The sequence below is a fragment of the Arachis hypogaea genome, chromosome 5, assembly GCF_003086295.3.
Source record: "Arachis hypogaea cultivar Tifrunner chromosome 5, arahy.Tifrunner.gnm2.J5K5, whole genome shotgun sequence".
Classification (NCBI taxonomy): Eukaryota; Viridiplantae; Streptophyta; class Magnoliopsida; order Fabales; family Fabaceae; genus Arachis; species Arachis hypogaea.
Window position 1 is genome coordinate 98,425,189 of NC_092040.1, and position 22,538 is coordinate 98,447,726.

At 28.7% G+C, this 22,538-nt stretch overlaps 2 protein-coding genes across 3 annotated transcripts; both read left to right on the forward strand.

Annotated features, from left to right (window-relative positions):
* Window positions 1-1,892: 1,892 nt before the first annotated feature.
* LOC112802174 (protein SODIUM POTASSIUM ROOT DEFECTIVE 2) lies at window positions 1,893-4,011 on the forward strand. The gene is made up of 3 exons (XM_025845271.3): window positions 1,893-2,327; window positions 2,441-2,516; window positions 3,554-4,011. The coding sequence occupies exons 1-3, from the start codon at window positions 2,094-2,096 to the stop codon at window positions 3,682-3,684; spliced, it is 441 nt and encodes a 146-aa protein (XP_025701056.1). The 5' UTR covers window positions 1,893-2,093; the 3' UTR covers window positions 3,685-4,011.
* A 13,447-nt stretch (window positions 4,012-17,458) lies between these two features.
* On the forward strand, window positions 17,459-20,834 carry LOC112802175 (uncharacterized). Of its 2 annotated transcripts, none has more exons than XM_025845272.3 (2): window positions 17,459-18,261; window positions 20,601-20,834. In XM_025845272.3, the coding sequence occupies exon 1, from the start codon at window positions 17,785-17,787 to the stop codon at window positions 18,253-18,255; it is 471 nt and encodes a 156-aa protein (XP_025701057.1). In that variant the 5' UTR covers window positions 17,459-17,784; the 3' UTR covers window positions 18,256-18,261; window positions 20,601-20,834. The 2 variants fall into 2 exon arrangements, with proteins under 2 accessions (XP_025701057.1, XP_025701058.1); XM_025845273.3 differs by having other exon boundaries at window positions 17,491-18,256.
* The last annotated feature ends 1,704 nt before the right edge of the window (window positions 20,835-22,538 follow it).

Genomic DNA, 22,538 nt, shown 5'->3' on the forward strand with positions numbered 1-22,538 from the left:
AAGGGAAGACGGGGAGGGAGAGGGGAAGAGAGGAAAGGGAGACTGGGAGGCGGGTGGGGGAACGGGAGGGGGGAAGGGGAGACCGGAGATGGGGTGGGGGTAAGGGAGGGGGAGGGGGGAAGGGGAGACTGGAGAGTGGAGGTGGAGGTGAGGGAAAGGGAGGGGGAGGGAGGAAAGGGAGACCGGGAGGGGGTGGGGGAGGAAAAGGAAGGGGAAAGGGGAGACCGAAGGGTGGGGGTGGGGGTGAGCGGGGAAGGGGAGACCAGAGAGGGGGGGGTAGGAGGAGAGGGGAAAGGGAGGGTATTTTTATTTAAAAAATTAAAAAAAACGATTTTAATACGAAAAAAAATGTTAAGGATGATTTTAAATCTAAAAATACAAGAGAGACAATTTCGATTGTGGCACTAAATTTTATGAACCAAAATCGTACTTACCCTTAATTTTAATATAATTAAAATTTTTACAATAATTAAATTTGCGAGTTGTGAGTGATACAATAATAATATAATACAATATTCTGTAATTTTGTTGAGTGAACAGTATTTGATATTTTGATGTCATAGTAAATTCGTAATACACCTAAATCCTTGTTTTGGTTTGGTCAGTTGTTTGGTGGCTCGTCACATGACAAACTCAATGTGTACATTGTTACTATTCTTTATTATCTGTATAACATTTATAAAAAGTATTATATGTACTTACAAAATAAGTTATTAAATTAATTATCATATATATATTAAATTATTTTTATTATTATATTTTATATTTTAACATATATTTTATATGAGTAATTAATTTAGTGACTAATTTTTTATTTACATGGTTGAAAATTTATATATTACTACATGGCTGGAAATTTATATATATTCATTTTGTCTCCTATTATAAGGTAGTAATTGATTTTAGAGATAAGATACAAAGGAATTGTCAAAGGAGGGCTTTTAGGAAGGAAAAAAAAAAGTAGAAAATCGGTTAGTTGATTTAAATTTAAGACAAAAATTTTAAAAGAGATGTGTTGAGCATCTAATATTATTTCTTAAATATAAATAATATATATATATATATATTATCTTATCTCTATAATTAAATACGGTCTAACACAATTTGAAATAAAAATAAAAAAATTATATATTTTAAAAAATATATCTAATTCCTAAAAATATTTATAGTGAGTAGTGACTGATATAAAAAATTATAAACAGATAAAAAATAAAAAAAATGATTAGGTATCACATCTTACCAAAACATAATAATAAAAAAACTAACTAACATGTGTTCTTAAATTTTTTATTAATTATAATATTAAAAATTATTTCTATTCTCGTTATTCTACGAGAATTAAGGCAATGTTTGTTTTTAGAAAAGAAAAAACTGAAATTTAGTATTGTATTTAATAGTCAAAGATTAAAGTTAAAATTTCAGTTTTAAAATACAAAAATTCAGTCTAAAGATTAAAATTTTAGTAATTTTTAAAAAAAATATTTTTATTTAACTTTTTAAATTTTAAATCTACCCTTCAATCTTTATATTTATTTTAAATTAAATATGATACTTAAATACAAATCACTACAAATATTTAATTTAGTCTCAATTTTTCTTTTAAACGGGAAGAAAAGTTCTCATATATCTCATTTGACCATTTGAAGAAATATAGGGAGCCAATGAAATATTTGTATAATATATATATAATGGGGCTTTAGAACTGTTCGATTCAATAAGATATTAAATGTTTATTATTTTTAATATTTGGATGGTTATTCTAAATAATATGAGTATATTGTGTTTGAAAAAATTAATAGTATTTTATCCTAATAAATATTCATTTTTTAACTTATATTTGGCCAAATAAATAACCAATTGTATATATTATACAAATACTCCATTGACTTTATAGCATTTTCAATTGTTATTCCTAGTAGAAATTTATTGGGTAGTGTGCTACCTTTATCTATTCCCCCAATAAAACTTTGACCTTAGAGCTTCCATGTCTTCTCCACTCTCCTCTTGACGTATCTATAAACACACTCTCATTACTACCCTCCTCTGTATGAGAGGCTCTTGTTCTTGCAACTAAATTTGCCTCTCAAATAATAATGGGGAAACTAGGTAAGATGCTAGACACTTTTTGTTTTTCTTCTTCTTCTTCTTCTTCTTCTTCTGCTTCATCAAGCACTTCTTGCTTCTGCATAAGCTCCATGGATTATGATGAAGATGATGAGTTTGAGGCAAAGCCATTGATTGCAACTGATGATAGTCATCATAATAAGCTAAGATTGAAGGATGTTGTCGCTGGAAAACAGACATTGGCTTTTCAATTGAAACCAAAGGTGGTAAATTAAATTAAAGTCCCTTTATTTTTATTATGCCCTTATTCTTAATATTATAATTATTAATTAATGTGATATATTCCTGTTTTCTTGACCAAATAATATATATTCAGATAGTGATGTTGAGGGTATCCATGCATTGCTATGGATGCGCCAAAAAAGTTGAGAAACATATCTCAAAGTTGGAAGGTGAGTAATTTTTTTATTGATTTTCATGGTATTTTCAGTTCAGAAGCACAATGACTAATTATTCGTGGCAGATCGAAGTTTTTTTTAAGATTTTATCATTAGCCAATAAATAACTACATGAACATGAAAATTTTAAGACTAAACTAAACAACATAGCACATTCAAAAGTTAAAAAAAAAATTAATAAAACTGTTAGGCTTTGTTTTACACTTTTCTTTCTCTCTCTCTCTCTCTGGTGTGTTTTTCAAAGTTTCATATGAAGTTCAACCAACTTGTGTTTCTGTAGGTCAAATGTTAAGCAGAGGAGAAAGCTAGGTATAGCTTACTCTGTCTCTATGTTAGCCATTTTTGTTTTCTGTAGTTAGACTAAACTACTAAAAGTATCCTCTAATTATTAAATCACCCAATTATTTTTAAAATTTATTAACGATAAAAATATTTTTAAAATTTTTTAAAATGTGAAAAAATATAACAAAAAATACCATTTTTTTGTAAATGACAATTGACTTTTTATATTTAACAAGCTATCTGTGTGCTTGATTTAAAATTCTATAAAAATATTTAGATAATTAATTAAAAATATATATAAAAAATGGAACTAAAGTTCTATCTTCAGATTCTTTTTTAAAATTATTTTTACCATCCACGAAAAATTACAAAAAAATTCACTTGGTATAAAATTATTAAATTTTAGAAACAAAATTTACTTACTTTTCTAATTATATTTACAAAAAATAATATCAAAATTCAATTTCTAAAATATTTTTAAGAATATATAATTAACAGCGATGTATTTTTATTACATTTTAAACATTTTTGAGGGTGTTTTTATGGCTAACAAATTTACAAGGTACTTTTATCAATAGTTTGATTATTATTATTATTATTATTATTATTATTATTATTATTGGATTATCTTATTTTAGGATTCACCAAGTTGAAGTTGATTTTGAAACCATTGTCCATGCATGTTTGAATGTTAATTTCTTAAAGTTCTCTATTTTATTTACTTTAATTTGTAACTATTATTGATACAGGAGTGAGCTCATACAAGGTGGATCTAGAAACAAAAATGGTAGTTGTTATGGGAGACATTCTTCCCTTTGAAGTGTTGCAAAGTGTCTCTAAGGTGAAAAATGCTGAGCTTTGGAGTGAAATGAATGAATAAGGAAGTTTTTTTTGGACACTACATCCATCTTCAGCAGATTCAACAAACACAAAAGTAGTTCATGAAGTAATCTAGGAATTCTCTTCTTTTCTGTAGCTCTTGTTCTTGTGACATATAAAGTGTATAATATTAATTAATTAATATAATAATACTAATATTAACCCTTATTAAGTGGAATCTCCAGAAATTCTGCTGATTAATGTCTCTCATCAGTCATCATCTATCAGCTGAGACTTAGATATTTAATTAATATTTTAATATATTTTGGTTAATGTTCAGATGTAAGGAATTAGCACTGATTATTATTAATATGTTTCACTTTTGTTATGACTTATGACCAAGTTGAAATTTGAATATTCCTTTACATTTTCAGTTTTCTTAAAATGTAGCAGCAAGATATTTTTTCTTTTGGACCATATTTTTTTCCCCTTTGTATGGGAGCTTCATATAAAGAGTGGCCACAATTATGCAACTGAAAATTAGAACTAGAAATTCATTATGCGAAGTGAAATGTTTTGTATATTTAAACAATTAAACTGATTTACATAAAAAATAAGTCTCATATCTCATAAAATAGTAGATAATATATCCAAATATCTTATATAATAACTGGTCCGTCACATCAAAATCAAATTCCTCCTTGCTGGCCCAGACACCCAATGATCTTCAATTATTCTTTATACTATAAAAGGTAAGATAAGAACCAAGAATTCAATAATGTAGAAAATCAAGGAGTAATTGAAAAAAAAAAATTATTCAATAAACACAATCCATGATGCATCAAAAAATGTGTCCAAGCTATTAACTTAATAATTTTTTTAATACATATTAAAATACAGTTAAATAATATATATATTTATATATAAATATATGACGATTAATTTTTTATACGTACATAATATTTTTGGTATTTTAATCAAGTATATTATAATATTTTATGACAATATTCATATTTGATTGATAAAATCTTTTAAAAAATTATTTATATTTTTTAAAAATACAAAAATTTTATTGTGTTTAATAAATTAAAAAGATAATGTATTTATGATTGTAGTTTTTAAAAATTAAAATACTTTTAAAAATATTTAAAAATATATATTTTAAAATTAAATTTTATTTACTAAAATTAAAAATCTAATATAACTCTATATATTAGTAAATATTTAGATTTATCCTTAATTAATTGTTAATGTCAAATTTTATTTATGACAACTTTTTTTATTTATATCTATTATGATTATTTTAAATTTTAAAAATTATTTTACTAAATACAGATGTAATGGTTTGTGTTTATTAAATGCCACTTTTAATTTAATTTACTAAATATATATATTATAATTTTTAAAAATTATCTTTTAGAAAAACAACTTTAATAAACTAAGTGTAAAAGATAAATATTTTATCAAACCAATTCTAAATCTATTTAATATAATCGTCTTATTCCATGTTTTATCTTTAAATGTTACGAAATATGTGATGACTATTGTCCATGTAGATGTTCAAATCATTTGGCTACCAAATATTCTTTTTCGGTAATTGATACTGAGTATAAGAAGCTGAACTGAATCACTAGCAAATCTGGCAAGCATAGATCATAGAGCAGCTTCTGTAATGGCTTTTGCTGACATGCCAATATGGCCTTCACCACTAAAATAAACGTAAATTTGGTACCTCACTTACTCTTCTAGCTCTCATTTTTTTTTTCCCTTATTTTCTCACGTCATCTGTCATTCAGCTACCACATCTTACCAATAAATAATAAATAATTATATATCCTATGGATATAAAAACATAGCTTTTTTTCAAGGATTAATCAACATGTTTGAATTTTATTTAAAGATCTGATACTGACTAATAAGTTATTGTATATATAGACAAGATTTAAATTTTTTACACTAACTTAAACGAACGAGAAAAATAATTATTCATCAACCCAACTTGATCACATAAAAAACATAGCTAATATATAGTTTTACATCATAATTGTCTAAGATATTAAATATTTAAGAAAAGAAAAAGGGAACAAAGGAATCACAAAGAATGGAGTAAAAAGAGATCCCCCCTTCTCTCTGTTAAACTGGGTACTAAGAATACGAACTAAACTAATTTATTTGTATAGCATAATTGCCAATGTTGTTTGGCATGTCTAATAGTCTAAGTGTAACATACATATTACAGAGTAAATGAGCATTTTAATCTCAACAAATTTTAATTTGACAAAATAGTTTTTGAATTAAAAAAAATTCCCAAAATATTACAAATTTGTTACAAAATGTACAGTAGTATCAATTAAGTCAAATACACTAATTGGTATATTTTGTCACAAACTTGATTTGTGATATTTTAAAGACTACAAATTCCTTTCTTTAATTTGTGGAGTTATTTTATGAAATCCACCTTATTTTGTCTATCTTTATTTTCACTCAATTAGTTAAACCGTTATGAAAAAGATAAAATAGTATAATAAACTTAAAATTCAGAACAAAAATTTCAATTATTCATATAACAAAATAAAAATTTATAAACCAAATAACTTTAGTGCCAACATGTCACCTGGATTTATTTGAGTTTAATTTTACATTAAAATGCATTAAAATTAAATTCTATTAAATAAAATATTAGTAGTATCAATTTTAGAATTTTACTCTTCAAACAATTTTATACATGATGCAAATTAGGAAGGACAAAAAAAATTTAAATTCGCGAGAATTCGCAGAAAATAATTTGCGACGAGGAGTAAAATAGAGACCCGCAAAACAAATAAATGAGGAGGAGACAGAGATTGAGGTACTTATCTCATAGGAATCCGCTAAATTCTCAGTAATGTAAAATTATTAAAATATCCTTTATATATATTATTGGGTAATAATTATGATTAAGAAGATGACAAAACTTTAATTGTGTTTTGGTTTCAAGACACGGTTAGATCGCTTTCTTTAAATAAATATTTGTTTACACACTTAGTTGTTATAAGGTTAATGATAATACTCTCCTAAAATATAATAAACCCTATGGATTTCTTAATTAACAATAATAAAAAATTCTTAACTCTGTTAAATATAATAAGAAAATCTCTCAATAGTTAAAATACATATTGATTAGTGTACTATAAATAGTGGACAAGGGTATATTTATATATATTGCACATAACAATTATAATTTATCATATGCATAAATTGTTGTGACTCTTCTATTGTTAATAGGTACAATATTTCAAACATACATTATTCTTAAAGATTTGTATCCTTTTAGTCAAATAATACTATGCACCATTATTATAATGAACAATATATGAACGGTTACCAACCGTTTATTAATTTTAATAATAATAATAATAATAATAATAATAATAATAATAATAATATTATTATTATTATTATTATTATTAATTAATTAATTAATTAATCAAATTTGTAAATACCTTTCGATCTTCCACTATTTATTAAATTTAAATATCATACAAGTATATGCGTAAAAAATATGTCACTAGATTAAACATTTTTTTAATATAAATTTTAAAGTTCTAATGAAATAATAGATATCTAATTAATTAAACACATACTCCATATATTAGTACCGAAAATTATACACATCACTTATATTCTCTAAGTTCAAGAGTTTATAAATTTTAAGCATTTGTATGGCCTTGTGTTCATCTTGGTTTTATAAATATTTACAAGAATAAAACCTCTAAAATTCTCGATTAGAGCGACATCACTCCTATATTCATATAAGTGGAATTCTTTGATAAATAATATTATCATTTTATTAAGAGTTTTAACTCACCTTCCTATTTATTTTACATAGCACTAAATCCTATATCTTAGTGCTCCAATTGCTAATAGCTTATTATTACATATTAAACCTTGAAACTAGTGATCTATTAGAATAAGGTTGAGTTTTCATCATTTAACAATAATATATTTTAATCCCATTTTAATAGAAGTTTCTTTGATTTTATCTCTTAACAAATTTTTAGTCAAAGGATCTGCTAAATTTTCTTGAGATCTTACATAAGTGATGGTAACTACACCATCATCTATTAGTTGCCTCACAAACCCATGTCTCAAACTTATATGTCTAGACTTTCTATTATAAACCTTATTATATGCTTGAGACATTGTTGATTCACTATTACATAAGATTGAAATAGTTATCTTCTGTTGTGACCACAACTTTATATCATATAACGAATCTCTTAACCATTCCACTTTTTTACCTGCAGCTGATAAAGCTACAAACTCAGTCTCCATAGTAGAATATGTAATACATGTTTGTTTCTTTGAGGCCCAACTTATTATTCTACCACCTAGGGTGAAAATTCATCTTAAAGTAGATTTGTTATCACTAAGATTTGTAATTCAACTTGCGTCGAAATAATCTTCTAAAACTTCGGGATAATCAATATAGTGTAATCCCAAGTTTATGATTTTTTTGAGATAACCAAGAACTTGTAATAGCTTTTCAACACAACTAGAAAATTGCTTAATACAGAAAGATTTTCAAACAGATTTGGTCTTTATTATAGACGAATTTTTTGTTACCGACAGATTTGGTCCCTCTGTAAAAGCCTCGTCGAAAATTATTTACCAACAGATTTTCCTTCGATAAATTCTCCCCTCCCTTTCCCTGGAACGTCAAACTTTCCGACGGATTTTTCGTCGGTAATTAGAGACAGATTTTTCAACGAATTTTTTGTCGGTAATTAGAGACATATTTTCTGATGAATTTTTCGTCAGTAATTAGCAACAGATTTTTCGACAAACTTTTCGTCGGTAATTGGAGCCTTGGAAAACCATTAGAAATCTGAATACAGACAGAAAATCCGTCTGTAAATCTGTCAGTAAGGTAAAATAGAATTTTTTTAGATTTTTTCATTGCAAAATAAACCTGTTTTCATACAAAATAAATATAAATTTAATAAATACAATTTTTTATCTAATTTGTATTCGAATATTTATAATATTACAAAAAATAAAAAATTCGTCGTATTATCAAACTAAAAGAAAAGTACTATAAACAAGCAAGTCAATATAATTCAAAACATAAATAAAGTGTATTGATACATCAACTATAATAATAAGTAACAACCATACATCAAAATGTGTTGATACATCTACTATAATTCAAAACATAAACTCAATGTATTGTTCAACTATACTAAGTTATGCAAATAACAAGGCCATATAAAAAATTCTTCATATGTTTGAAATTTCAAGACGAAAATCTACTAAAACATCAAGTTATTTTCTTCGTCTCATTACATCTCTGTTTATAGCTTCTATTTTTGTTTTGACACCATGTGCAATCTTTCCAACTTCATCAATATCCTTCTCCATCCTCTTCTTGATAACTGAAAATGATGTTGCATTTCCGTTCGTGATCATAGAGCATTAAGTTTCAGGCACGCATAATGTCCTAATGGAAAAGGCAATATATTTAAAAATTATTGATTTGATACAATATGAACCATGAATATTTACATAGCCAATATTGATGCCAAAAAAATCTCACACATTATGACCCAATTCGACTCTGATGCAATATACCTTTCATAGCAGATGCTTTTATAACGGCTTTTGATTCCTCATTAGCTTCCCGCAACATTTCTATTTAGTAACAGCTGTAGATGAAACCTAGCTAACAACAAAAAGTGATAACTGATGGTGATAATAAGTACCTTTAGCTTTTGAAGTAGCCCAGAGAGCTTATCGATTTATTTGTCGACCTCATGGATCTAATAACACAATAAATAATATTAGTACCTTCAAATTATTCAATTGAAATATTGAACAAACAGTTTGAACAAAACGAATATTATATAAATGGAGAAACTAACTAATTTTATTACACTCTTAAACTAACACTGGCTTCATACTATTACAAAAGAGAATCAAACAAAATATTCATGATGGGAAGAGGGAAAAAACTACAAGGGCAAGTTAAAAACACCATCAAAACACCTTTAATATCACCTTGTCTAGAAGGCTGACCATGATTATCTTCACCAGCAAATGAATCCTACAAGACACAAAATCAAAGGGGTAAAAACATTTAAACTTTGATCTTAAAAGACCACAGCATGATACATAATCTAAGTAAGCTCCAAAGTTACTAAACGATAATAAAACAAAATAGTAAAAAAATATCCTAAGATCACTATCAGAATAAATTCAAAAATTCTAAAATATGTACCAATTGCTCTGTCTTCCACTCATTAAGGTGGAAAACAAATCAAGCAACAATATAGACTAGGAAGCATCAATAAGCATACCATAACAGAGAGCACAGCCACTTTAAACCTAAATAGGGATCCAAAACAAGATCCAAGTTAAAGCAACACACCACTTTCAAGGAATAACATTTAAGAAGAAGAAGAAAATTCCACTACCAAACTGAAGTGAAAGAGGTAACATAACTTACTTAGACGATCAAGTGCTGATGGAGGTATTATAACTGAAGCAAAAAAGAAAAGAAAAGAATTTGATTTTTATATCAGAAATTGAACAAACAACAAATAATATTCCAATCAGATCAAGCATGGGCACAGAAACTTACTTTTATCACCACTTTCGATTTGGGGTTGCGAATTTAATAAGAGAAAAAGAGAAAGAACAAAAAAAAGTAAGATTACGTTAAGAAATATTTGTTTTAAGATACCTATAAACTCTATGCATTAGCTGTTATAGGTTAAGCCAATTTGATTGGTGATCCTTAGAATTGAAATTTCATATTTAATTGCACGCAATTAGAACAGCAAAAAAGGAGCTGAGATAAATCATAAATGAGAACTAAACAATATAAATTATTCTTTGTGGCAATATTACACTAAAAAGCATACCATTTTTTGCTATTGTTGTGATTATTAGACAAGATGATCAACCCTTATTGCACCTGGTAAGAAGAGTAAATAACGATTAGCTGGAATCAAAATTAGACGAAACGCTAGGAGAAAGGGAAGCATGGGAAGCATTCCGATTCCCTAGGTGGCAAAAAGCACTATCATAGTACAGTCCAGTTGCATGGAAGGGGAAGATTGGATTTAAGGAATTGGACCAAACAAATTAGAATTAGGAAGAAAATAAAGAAACGAAAAGGGAAGGGAACAGAAGGGAAGGGAAGGAATGAATCACCTGAAGTTAGCTTGATCTGAAAACAGAAGAAGAAGTGAGAAAGAAGCAAAGAAGAAAGGGGATTTCGAGCTGCAATTTGTTCTAGCGCCGTTCCTAGCAATTTGTTCTTTACAACTATTTGTCAATGTCATCCTTCCCACCAAAGAGGCCATCTCTATCTTAACGCCATCAGAACCTGCTTCAAAATTCATCTACATTCCAATTTGAGATATTTAATTTTAAGCATCTACCAGTTAGTAAAAAAAGATAAATATCTAGACACTTAAAAGACCAAGTTGTCACTGCAGTGATCATTTAGATACCGCATGAGAAATATAATATAAATTGTTAGCAATTTAATCTTGCGAGGATAAAATTATTAGTTTATGTTGATTTATAACCAATCCATACACTCTAGTTCTTTAAGCATGAGATAAATAAAACTGACCCTACTTTCTTCGTCCTTGGCTATGCTAAGTAAAGTCATTAGAACTTTGCTTCTCAAACGCAATCCAATAGTTTTAGAGTTCTTGCTAAGAACAGTCACTATCAAAACCACAATGCCAGCATTCCTGATAACATATCTGCTAGTGGGGTGTTCTTCAGAAACCTTATAAATATTATCCAGCACTCGCTCGACATGATCAATAGACAATGGTTCCTCAATCAGATGTTATGCTGTAGATTTGATTTGATATTCAACAACCTGCCAATCAACAATTATATCATAAAGTTACACAATAGTATCACATGAATCACACAAAATGGCCTATTACCTAGATCCATTACCCTAATGTAAAATGCCAATAAAATTTTAATGATTTGTAGCTCGTTAGGCATGTGAGACCTAGAACCACTTCTATTAACTTTGGAGGATAATATTACAATTGCAAGAGAATCAATATAATCAAGTTTCTGCAAGTTGCGTAGCATCTATATTTCATGTAACACCTAAAACATCATACATCTCAATGGTTAGAAACCTATTTTGAAGCTCAACGTGTTAAGCAACATATGAAGTTCCAAAAAAAGTAAGTATACCTCCACTGATAACAAGGCCATTAAGCTTCAAACTGTTGCATGCAACAAGTGCAACATTAACTTGTTCTATTGTCCTAATATGATCTTTTGTTCGTCTAAGCAAATCATAACCACTTAGAAAATTAACAAGTCATAGAATGATAATAAGTGAAAGAGCCTTCAGTCGAAAGAAATAGCCTACCACTAAGTGTTCTACCTAAAAACCATGAATTTTAGGTCAAAAAAGCTTCTGATTGCAAAAAAATTCATCAAAATTAGAGTAAACCTACAGATTCACGAAGCACAAAAGCAAAGTATGATAAACCCAGCTAAAACTGGGGCAAAAAAATTGAGCCCTAAGATTTATCACGAAGAACAGAATCACAAAATCAGGATATATATATATATATATATATATATATATATATATATATATATATATATATATATATACTTGAAATTCGAGATGGTTACGAGAAGAACTAAGAGAGTGAGTTGAGATTAGATGGAAGAGGTGCCAAAGGGAGCAGATGCGATGAGAGCGACGACAGAGAGAGCTCTACGACGATGGGAGTAGACGCGACGAGAGCGACGGCAAAGGGAGCTCATGCGACGCAAGGCATGACAGAGATATCATGCAATGTAAGCGGCGACGGCAGCGGCAGCAGCAGAAGCAACTCGTGCGACAGAGAGAAGAAGCAGCTGTACGACGGAGAAAGGAAGAAGCACATAAAGGTAGGAGTTGGCAGCTGTGTTTATTTGTGAATGGAGCTCGAGAGAGAGAGGGGGTGTAGATTAGGTTTAAGTTAATATTTTCCGACGAAATATTTTAAATTACAGACATATTTTCTGTCTGTAATAGTTTAATAAAACACAATATTTTGTTTATTTAAATAGAGATGGATTTTTCGTCGGTAATTATTTTCTACGAAAAAAATTAATTTTTCTGACAGAATTATCAACAGATTCTCTTTTTTGTTTGTAATTTATCCTAATTCATTTTACTTTGTTTCCGACAAAAACTCTCTCACAAAATCTGTCTATATTTTCGTGGGATAAAATCTGTCGGAAATATCCATCTGTAATAAGTAATTTTCTAGTAGTGCAATATTGATTGCTAGGCTTTTTTGTAAACCTTGATCATTTACATACAATAAATACTATATCAGGTTTGGTACATTGCATTACATACATTAAACTTCCTATAACACTAGCATATTCTAATTGTGCTGTAGATCTTTTCATGTTTCCTTCTAATTTAAACTTAAGATTATAGGGTGTATTAGATTCTTTAACTGTGAGATGATCAAATTTTTTAATACCTTTTTGATAAAATGAGATTGACTTAAAGTAAAGCCAACTTCATTCTTATGCACCTTTATGCCTAATATTGTATCAACTTTATTCAAATCCTTAATCTTGAATTTAGAGGTTAGATACTCCTTCGTTACACGAATTTTTTCTAAATTTGTTCAAATAATTAACTTATCATCAACATATAAACAAATGATTACTCGATAATCTTTAGCAAATTTTGAGTAAATACATTTATTTATACTATTATGTAAGAAGCCATTTGATAACACCACTGAATCAAACTTCTCATGCCATTGTTTAGGTGCTTGTTTTAGGCCATACAAAAACTTCATTAATTTACAAACTTTCTTTTCATTTCTAGGTAACACGTAACTTTTCAATTGCTTCATATCAATTTCTTCATTAAGATCTCTATTTAGAAAAGTTGTTTTAACATCCATTTGATGTATATGAAGCTTGTGAATGAATGCTAATGCTATAAGAGTCCTAATAAAAGTCATTCTTGCCACAAGTGCACAGGTATCAAAATAGTTTAGACCTTCTTGTTGTCTAAATCCTTTAGCCACTAACCTTACTTTAAAGGTTTCTAATGAACCATCAGTGTTATACTTTCTTTTAAATACCCACTTATATCCTATAGACTTTGATCCTGGAGACAAATCAACCAAGACATAAGTATTGTTTGATAATATTGAGTCAATTTCATCATTTGTTGCTTCTTTCCAAAATGCAAAATCTCTTGAAGCCATAGTCTCTTTGAACGTTGGAAGATCACCATCTATATTCACCACAATAAGAATCTTATTTGTCACATAATTCCTAGTTCCTTCTAATTTAAAAGGTGATAGCTTGAAAAGAAATAAAATATGGACCTAAGTCCTTTTCTTTTCTCACTCTCATGTTCTTCCTTGGTTCAATCAATTCTTTGTTGCTTAAACATTTATTATTTTGATTCTTCATTTCTTGTGAAATATTAGTATTATTTTGGAGATATTCTGAACTAGAAGTTAAATCATTGATAAATTTACATTAGACACTAAGTCTAATATTCTATATGCTTTTGAATTTTGAGCATATCCTATAAAAGTGCCTTTTATGGCTCTTGGCTCTAATTTGGTTTTCTTTTTTATCTGGAACTCGATAAAAGGTTAAACATCCCCACACTTTCAGATAATTCAAATTAGGTTTTCTTTCTTTTCAAATTTCCTAAGTAGAAACCTTTTCTATGTATTGATGATCCTATTATGGATATGACATGATGTCAATAATGATTCATCCCACAAATTATAAGACAATTTTATATTTAGTAACATTGAATTAACCATATTCACTAAGGTGCAGTTTTTTCTTTTTGCCAAACCATTTTGTTACAGAGTATATGAAGCGGAAGATTCATGCACAATATCATGTAATTTACAAAAGTTATCAAATTCATTAGAAAAATATTCTCCACTTCGATCACTATGAAGAACTTTTATTTTCTTATCATGCATGTTTTCTACTTCTATTTTATATTTTTTAAACATTTCAAAAGTTTTATCTTTCTAAGTAAATACACATAAGTAAATCTAAAACAATCATCAATAAAAGTTATAAAATATATTTTTCCTCCTCTAGTAATATTGTCATTTCATTCACAAATATCACTATGAATCAATTCTAATAAATATGTCTTTCTTTCAACTTTAGAAAAAGGTTTCTTAATAATTTTGGATTGTATACAAATATCATATTTCTTATTAAAATCCTTGTTATTAAGATTTATATAGTTATTTTTATGCATATATTCAATTGATTTGTAATTTAAGTGTGCTAATTTACTATACCATAAATCACAAGAATCAACAATATACAAAGAAACATTCATTTTATTATTAATAGTAAATTTGAACATGCCTTCAGTACAATATCCTTTTCCTATGAATATATCATTCTTAAGCAAGATCACTTTATCGAATTTTATTACAACTTTAAATTCTTTCTTACACAAGAGACTAACAAGAAACTAATTTTTTTTTCTCAAATCTGGAACATGAAGTACATTTATTAAACTTAACTTCTTTTCAGATAGAAGATTTAATTTCATAGTTACTTGACTACAAATTTTGACTGAGTTGTTATTGTCCATCAAGACTTCTCTATTGTTTACTTTTTCATATATTTTGAATTGTTTGTGATCATTGCAAATAATAACAGTAGCCCCAGAATTTAACCACCATTCAAGTAATTTTCCTTGTGTTGCCATGTTGAGTTTTGTAACCATGTCAATAATATGCATATTTTGTATTTTTTCTGCAACCATAGCAATTAGATCTTTTTCTTCTACTAAGTTGGTCTTTGGTGCTTTCTTTTTTAGAAGTCTACATTATTTGATGTAATGTCTTTTCTTGTGACAATGATAACACTCTCTTTGTCTTTTCTTGTCTTGCTTCGAATCTTTTGAGAACTTTATTTTCTTCTTATTGGTTTTGTCTTCACCAATATGATTCACTTTAGAACTTTGAGAGAGATACACATGTTTTCGAGTTTCCTCCTCTATACGTATATGCCTTAGTAATTTATCAATTGTGAAGTCCTCACCAGGATGTAAAGTTTCTTCTTATAACCATTACAAGATGATGGCAATTTTGAAATAATTGCTCCAACTTGTAATGATTTAGTGATCACCACTTGTAAATCACGAAGTCTATTTACAAGAATTTGTAATTCATGAATTTGATCCATAACAGACATAGTATCATTCATAATAAATTTAAAATATTTCGTCATAATAAACTTATCTATTCCTTATCGTTCATTATTGTACTTTTCTTTCAAAAACTTTCAAATCTCTAATGGTGATTGGATTTACATGTAAAGATCATAGAGTCAGTCGGATAAAGTGTTAAGAATATGACATCGACATGCAAAAGTATTTTCTTCATGTTTCTTCTTTAATTGAGTAACATTTTCTTTTTCTTCCAATATGGCATTTTCAGCGGCATTGGCAATTGGTGTAGTCTTTGGGCCAATCACATATGCGAGATTGAGAACCGAAAGAAGAAACATCATCTTGTACTTCCAACGGTTGAAATTCGTTCCATCAAAGTGATCTAACTTGACAAACTCTTGATCCATGACCTTGAATGTAGTATTTTGATCTTGAACTATCATCAAAATATCTCTAAAAAATTGTTGGGTAATTATAATTAAGAAGATGACAATACTCTCCCAAAATACAATGAAATCTATGGATTTCTAAATTAGCAATAATAAAAAATTTTCAACTCTCTCGAACAAAAAAATCTCTCAATAGTTAAAATACACACTTGACTAGTTTACTTTAAATAGTGGACAAGGGTATATTTATATATATTGCACACAACAATTATAATTTTTCACATACATAAATTGTTGTGACTCTTCTATTGTTAATAGATTCAATGTTTCAAACATACACTATTTTTAAAGAATTATGCCCTTTAGTCAAAGGTATAATATTTCAAACTACACAATTCTTAAAGAGTGGTGTTTCTTTAATCAAATAATACTATATAATAACCGTTTATTAAAGATGTGCATAATATCTAAATTTGCACTTAACTAATTATTCAAATTCGTATTATTATAAGAAAGGAATACTATCATTGAACTATAATCGTCGATCAAGATTTTTTTTGTTACTATATGTTGAAAATTTTTTTATTTTGTTTTATTTTAATTTGTATGTGGGAGAGTTTGAGTTTATCAAGATTTTTTTTGTTACTATATGTTGAAAATTTTTTTATTTTGTTTTATTTTAATTTGTATGTGGGAGAGTTTGAGTTTATGTTATTATGTTGAATGTGTTTGAATTGTCTTCAATTTGATATATTTTAGTTTAATTGTATAAAATTTTGTCATGATTTTATTTTTTTATTTTTAGAATTTAATATTCACGGATACCTACGAGTATTGCCTCCCCAGCGAGGGAAAATAAATAGAAATTCATAATGGGGATGAGGCAGAAATGAGGGACAATCTTTTAAATGGTGATAAAGAATGAGAGATAATTTTCGCATACATGAAATATTCATTGTCATTTCTAATACAAATTGAAAAACATAGTATAAAATTAACGGAATACATTAATTTGAATTAAAAATCAAATAAAATCATTTTTTCGTAACATATATTAATTTAGGTTGATTAATTTTGTCAATATAACTAAAATAACAAATAACAAGTAATTCTATATATATATATATATATATATATATATATATATATATATATATATATATATATATATATATATAAAGCACAAGAAACCAAGCAAATGCATTTGGGAAACAATAGGCTGGGCTGGTTAAGAAGATAGGCTTCAAGTATAAGATAACAAAGCTCAGGCCCAATAAGTTTAATCCAAAAAGAGTCAAAAGAGAAAGTAGTTTTTTCCGTTACACGTTGAGAGATTCTGAAAAATATATTCTTAGATTCCTTATCCGTTCTCGTCATCTTCCATTTCTCACGAGTATGTCTCATGACAGATACGCAGAAATTGACACCTAAAAAATAATTAAAAATTAAATTAAAATAATATATCAATTTCATTTTCATTTTCACATCAAAATTCCAATTGAATTGAACCGAAACGAAAATTCTAAGGAAAAAAAGAAAGAAAGAGAAAGCCATGAATCCCAAAGTTCTCTTCCTCTTCGGACTTCTCCTAAATCTCGTTTCCAATTCGTTCCAAAACCCTAACCCTAAAACCCCAAATTCGAAGATATCAAAGGCTCATGTTGAGCTCACGAACTATGGCTTTCCAGTGGGGTTATTGCCGGCGACAACCGTGTTGGGCTACGCCGTGAACGACACTTCCGGCGATTTCTCCGTCAGGCTCGGCGGCGCGTGCAAGATCACGCTCCCGCCGGACAACTACATCGCCACGTACTCCAAAACCATCAAGGGGAAGATCGTGAAGGGGAAAATTGCGGAGCTTGATGGGATTAGGGTTCGCGCGTTCTTCAAGTGGTGGTCCATCACGGGAATAAGGTCCTCCGGTGACGACATTGTTTTCGAAGTCGGAATGGTCACCGCCAAGTACCCGTCAAAGAACTTCGACCAGAGCCCCCCTTGCGAGGGACAACACTCCTCTTCCTGAAGTAAGGTTAGGTTTTTCAATTTTTTTTTTTTTGTTGATTTGTATCTCTATCTTTTGCATGTGAATGCTTAATTTTTAGTGGAAAAATCTTTCTCGTGAAGATTTGATTGGAACGTTAATTATAAGCTTCTTCGGAACGTAATAATTGAAGTAAGATAATGAAAAACTTAATTGGAAACTTTTGATTTTAGTTGCTCAGGAATCTAATCTATTTTATGTGGAATCGTATCTATAATTGGGTTTATGCGAATTTGAATTTGGAGAACCGTACTCTGTTTTTATTTTATTTTATTTTTTTTATTTTTAACTGGTCATAACCTTTGTATTGTTGTTTTTGTGTTGTGAATGAGAATAAAACTTTATTGGAAAGATAATTAACTGAGGGTTCTTCTACAGTTTTAGACAGTGCTTTCATTTCCGTTGATGCCTTGAATTGTTCCACCATGCCTTGTTTGTTTTTTCGTTGCAAAATGATGACATGGGACCCTGAAAAAGAAATTAAAAAGAAAATATCTAATTTGTTGGTTAACATTATCTTCTTTGCTTTCAGAGATGTTATCATTAGAGTGAGCTTCTGATTGTGAGTGATATTGATTGCTTTCCAGTTGAAGTGTTACTATAAAGGCATGGTGTTCCTGTTATTCATTTCATCATTAAGCTTCAGAGAACATTGGCAACATAATCAAATTTGTGATGTGCTAATTATGCTTTTGCTTCCTTTCTCTTAGTTTATATGAGACTTTGAAAAGGTCGAGCTTTTGTTTGTTTTCATCATGCCACAGTCATCTTCAAGGTCTCATCTATGATTTTTTGTTGAAGATTTCTATTTTTTTGGGGGCACTGTATTGTTGAATGTACTAGAGCATGGTTTTTTTGGGATAGTCCCATTGTTTACTCTTCATTTAACTGTTTTGGAGAATGAGCTGTATTTCCGTCCTTTTCAAAGAAACAAAGTGGTTTTTGAAGAGTCAATGAAGTTTGTTTCTAATGGAAGTTACTATTTGCTAACCACATGGTTATGTTTTGGTAAATAGGTCTCAACTAGGCAACAGTGATGTTGCTTCCTTAATTATTTTTAATTTTGTCTTTTTGTCTTCTTATTTAGCCCACCCTATCGGTTTACTTTAAATGATTCATTTGCGTTAGGCACTAAATGAGTATTTATTTCCTTTTGGACTTGGACCCACCCTTGGTTGGACGGTTCCTGTTCTGTTTTAAGTTCTAACTAGCAATTACGAAAATTGCGCAAGTAATTTTAGCTTTTGAGGTGGTTGTTTTTGCGCCTGGTTTCAGTTAGTATTCTCTTTGCTATAACTATCTACAACATCTTTTGACATGCCAATATAACACCATGGAGATAGATATTCCTTTTGACATGCCAATACAATATCTTTTGACATGCCAGTATAACAACATCTTTTGCCCACATTATGTTTACACCACCTTTACAAACGTGTTAGCTCTTGTGTTCTCCACCATGCATTGTTACCATCATCACCTCTTGTGTCATCAGTTCTCCAAATTACTCGCTCGTTTTTTAACATGTCTGAAGTGATTGGATGTTTTTCTACATTGGGTGATCCATTATTCTGTTTTTACATGTAACAATTTAGAAGCTGAGATATTTAGATTTGATGATGCTGCTGGTTTATTTAGCTATTCTCACAATGGTAATCCGTTGCAATTAATACCAACTGCATTTGGCCCTTCATAAATTTGGATCTTTGTTTGTTAAACTCTTATGGGTATTTGTGAGTTTTGATTTTGGAGAAAGCAAGGTTGTGAAGTGAAGGACTGAACTGTAACAATCTTTTTAACTTTTCAAACCCTTTTTTCATCCTTTTTCTTCCAAAACTCTTACCTAGAGTTTTCATTCAGTTGTGTGTATGACCCATGCTCATTACCATAGACTTTGCACTGAAGCAAACGGTGATTGAATTCATATTCAATTTCTGTTTTAATCTCCAACTTGTCTTGTATTAAAATATGTCTACAGCCTATGGTATTTTTCTTTTCAAGGTGCATGCATCAACTTGGTTCCTTAACCGGGTTATGCCTTGAATTCATATGCCTTGGCTCCTTAGCGGGAATATGGATGTCAATAGTTCTATGGAGACCTTTTTTTTCAAAAAAATAAAATAAATTTGTTTTCCTAGAATCTGCTAGTTTACCCATAATAATATTATATTTATTACACATGCAAGAGTAGTAGCAAGGTTCACAGCATTCTTTCCTTCCTTTCTCTTTTTCATTACCAGTAAGCACCTTTTTCTTGTTGGTGTCAAATTTTGCAACATAGACTTCACATTATTCTTGACACTTTTTTGTTCCTTTTGCTGATGCAGGTTTCTAGGTACTTATTCGCAGCCTCTGTGTTTTTAGTAAATGGGATAGTGACTGTGTCCACTGAAATTGCAAATACGTTTTAAAAGTCGCTTGTGTAATAATCGTATAATGTGTTTTTAGTGATTGTGCTTTTATGTAATCTTAATATCGTATTTGTTAATTATTATGCCACGACGAATCCCTTCTTGGTCACGTTGCTCGTTGGACTATTTAATAAGGCCATTTTGAACATAGTTTCTTTGATATTCTCACATGCTATCTATGCTATGCATTCACGACCAAAAGAGCGAAAAAAAGAGAATTTATTGATATTTTTTTGATAAAAATAACCTTTTTAAAATATTTATATGTTTTGCAGATATATTTAAAATCTGATTCGATTTATAAATGTGCGGATCGGATTGGATTTAAGCTTAAAAATCGTGGATTTGGATCTCATCCGATCTAATGTTTTTAGTGCGGATCAGATCGAGAGTTTGGTCATATCTGATCCGATTCGTGATCCGATTCGTGTTCATCTTCAATTCTATAAGGTGCCCATAATTGTATATCTATGTTTACCGTGTATATATCGAATTTTATTTTTTAAATTGATCAAAATTATATTTTTAATATTATTTTATCATTTTAAAAATGATATTTTTATACCTACAAATATTAAATTTTTTATAATTATAAGTATTCGTATTTCGTTTATAGTGTATTTTATAAATATACACGTCTCATGATATCTACTATATTTCGTTTATACTGTAAATGAAAGGTACTATATTTTGTTTACACTGTAAATGAAATATGCTTAAAAATGGATTTCGGTAAAAACCTTGGAAATAATGGAAATCGGTAAATAATATAATTATTTAATTTATATAAATAAAAAATTCTTTATACACGTGGTTAATTTTTGTATTTTGTATTTTAATATATATTTATTTATTTGTTTATTTTAATTTTCTATGGTAGCCCTCAAACTTGACTGGTTAACGATTAATTCATAGCGGATTTAATTTCTATTTAAAAGTTTGTCGTTGGTTAATGAGTTGTTGTATATATAATATGAAATTTGAATTTCGGATACTTATTTAAGCGGACTAAGACCAGGGGCGGAGCCACATATAACCAAAGGGGGGCAATGGCCCCTCCCAAACTTTAAATTTTCTTTATAAATTGTGTACAAATTTTATTTTAGCCCTCCTTAAAAATTTTATTTTACTCTTTTTCTATTACAAGATTAATTTTTGGCCCCTCCCTCAACTTCAACCTAGCTTCGCCTCTGACTAAGACTAGTGAGCTTAACAACTAAGACGAATTCAAGTTAGTTAACATGGTTATATATATGTCTTTTTAGTGTTGTCACTTTGTTTATTTTTTTTGTAATTGGTACCATCTATTTCTTATGTTGTCAAGTAGGATTGACATCCAAACCAAAGTATAACTCGTTAAACCCGTAGGTTATTTGGACCAATTCATTTAAATTCATTCATTTAAATTCGCTTTGTTTATGAACTATAAATTTTTTAATTGGGATTGTTTATGGCCAGTTTGATAGATTAAATGGATGACCTGTTTATATTTTCTTTTTTTTAAAAATTATTTTGGCAAAAAATCACTTTTGAATTAAAAAATCTTAAACAAACAATGTTGTACTGTAGTTATTTGTTTTAAAAAAAAGATATATATATATATAAAAAGATATATATATAAATATATATATATATATATCATTTTCATTGTATACAAAAGAGTTAAGTAGGATTTTGATTTCTAGGTTTAGGTAAAAAAATTTATTCGTCTTCAAATTTTTTTATTTAAATTCGTTTCTCAAGTTTAACTTAGTTTTAAATTTTTTTTTTTTTACTTAAATTTTAAAATTTTTGACCAAATTATTTTTAATAAAAAATTATAAAATAAAAAAAGAAAAAAATATGAAAAAGAGT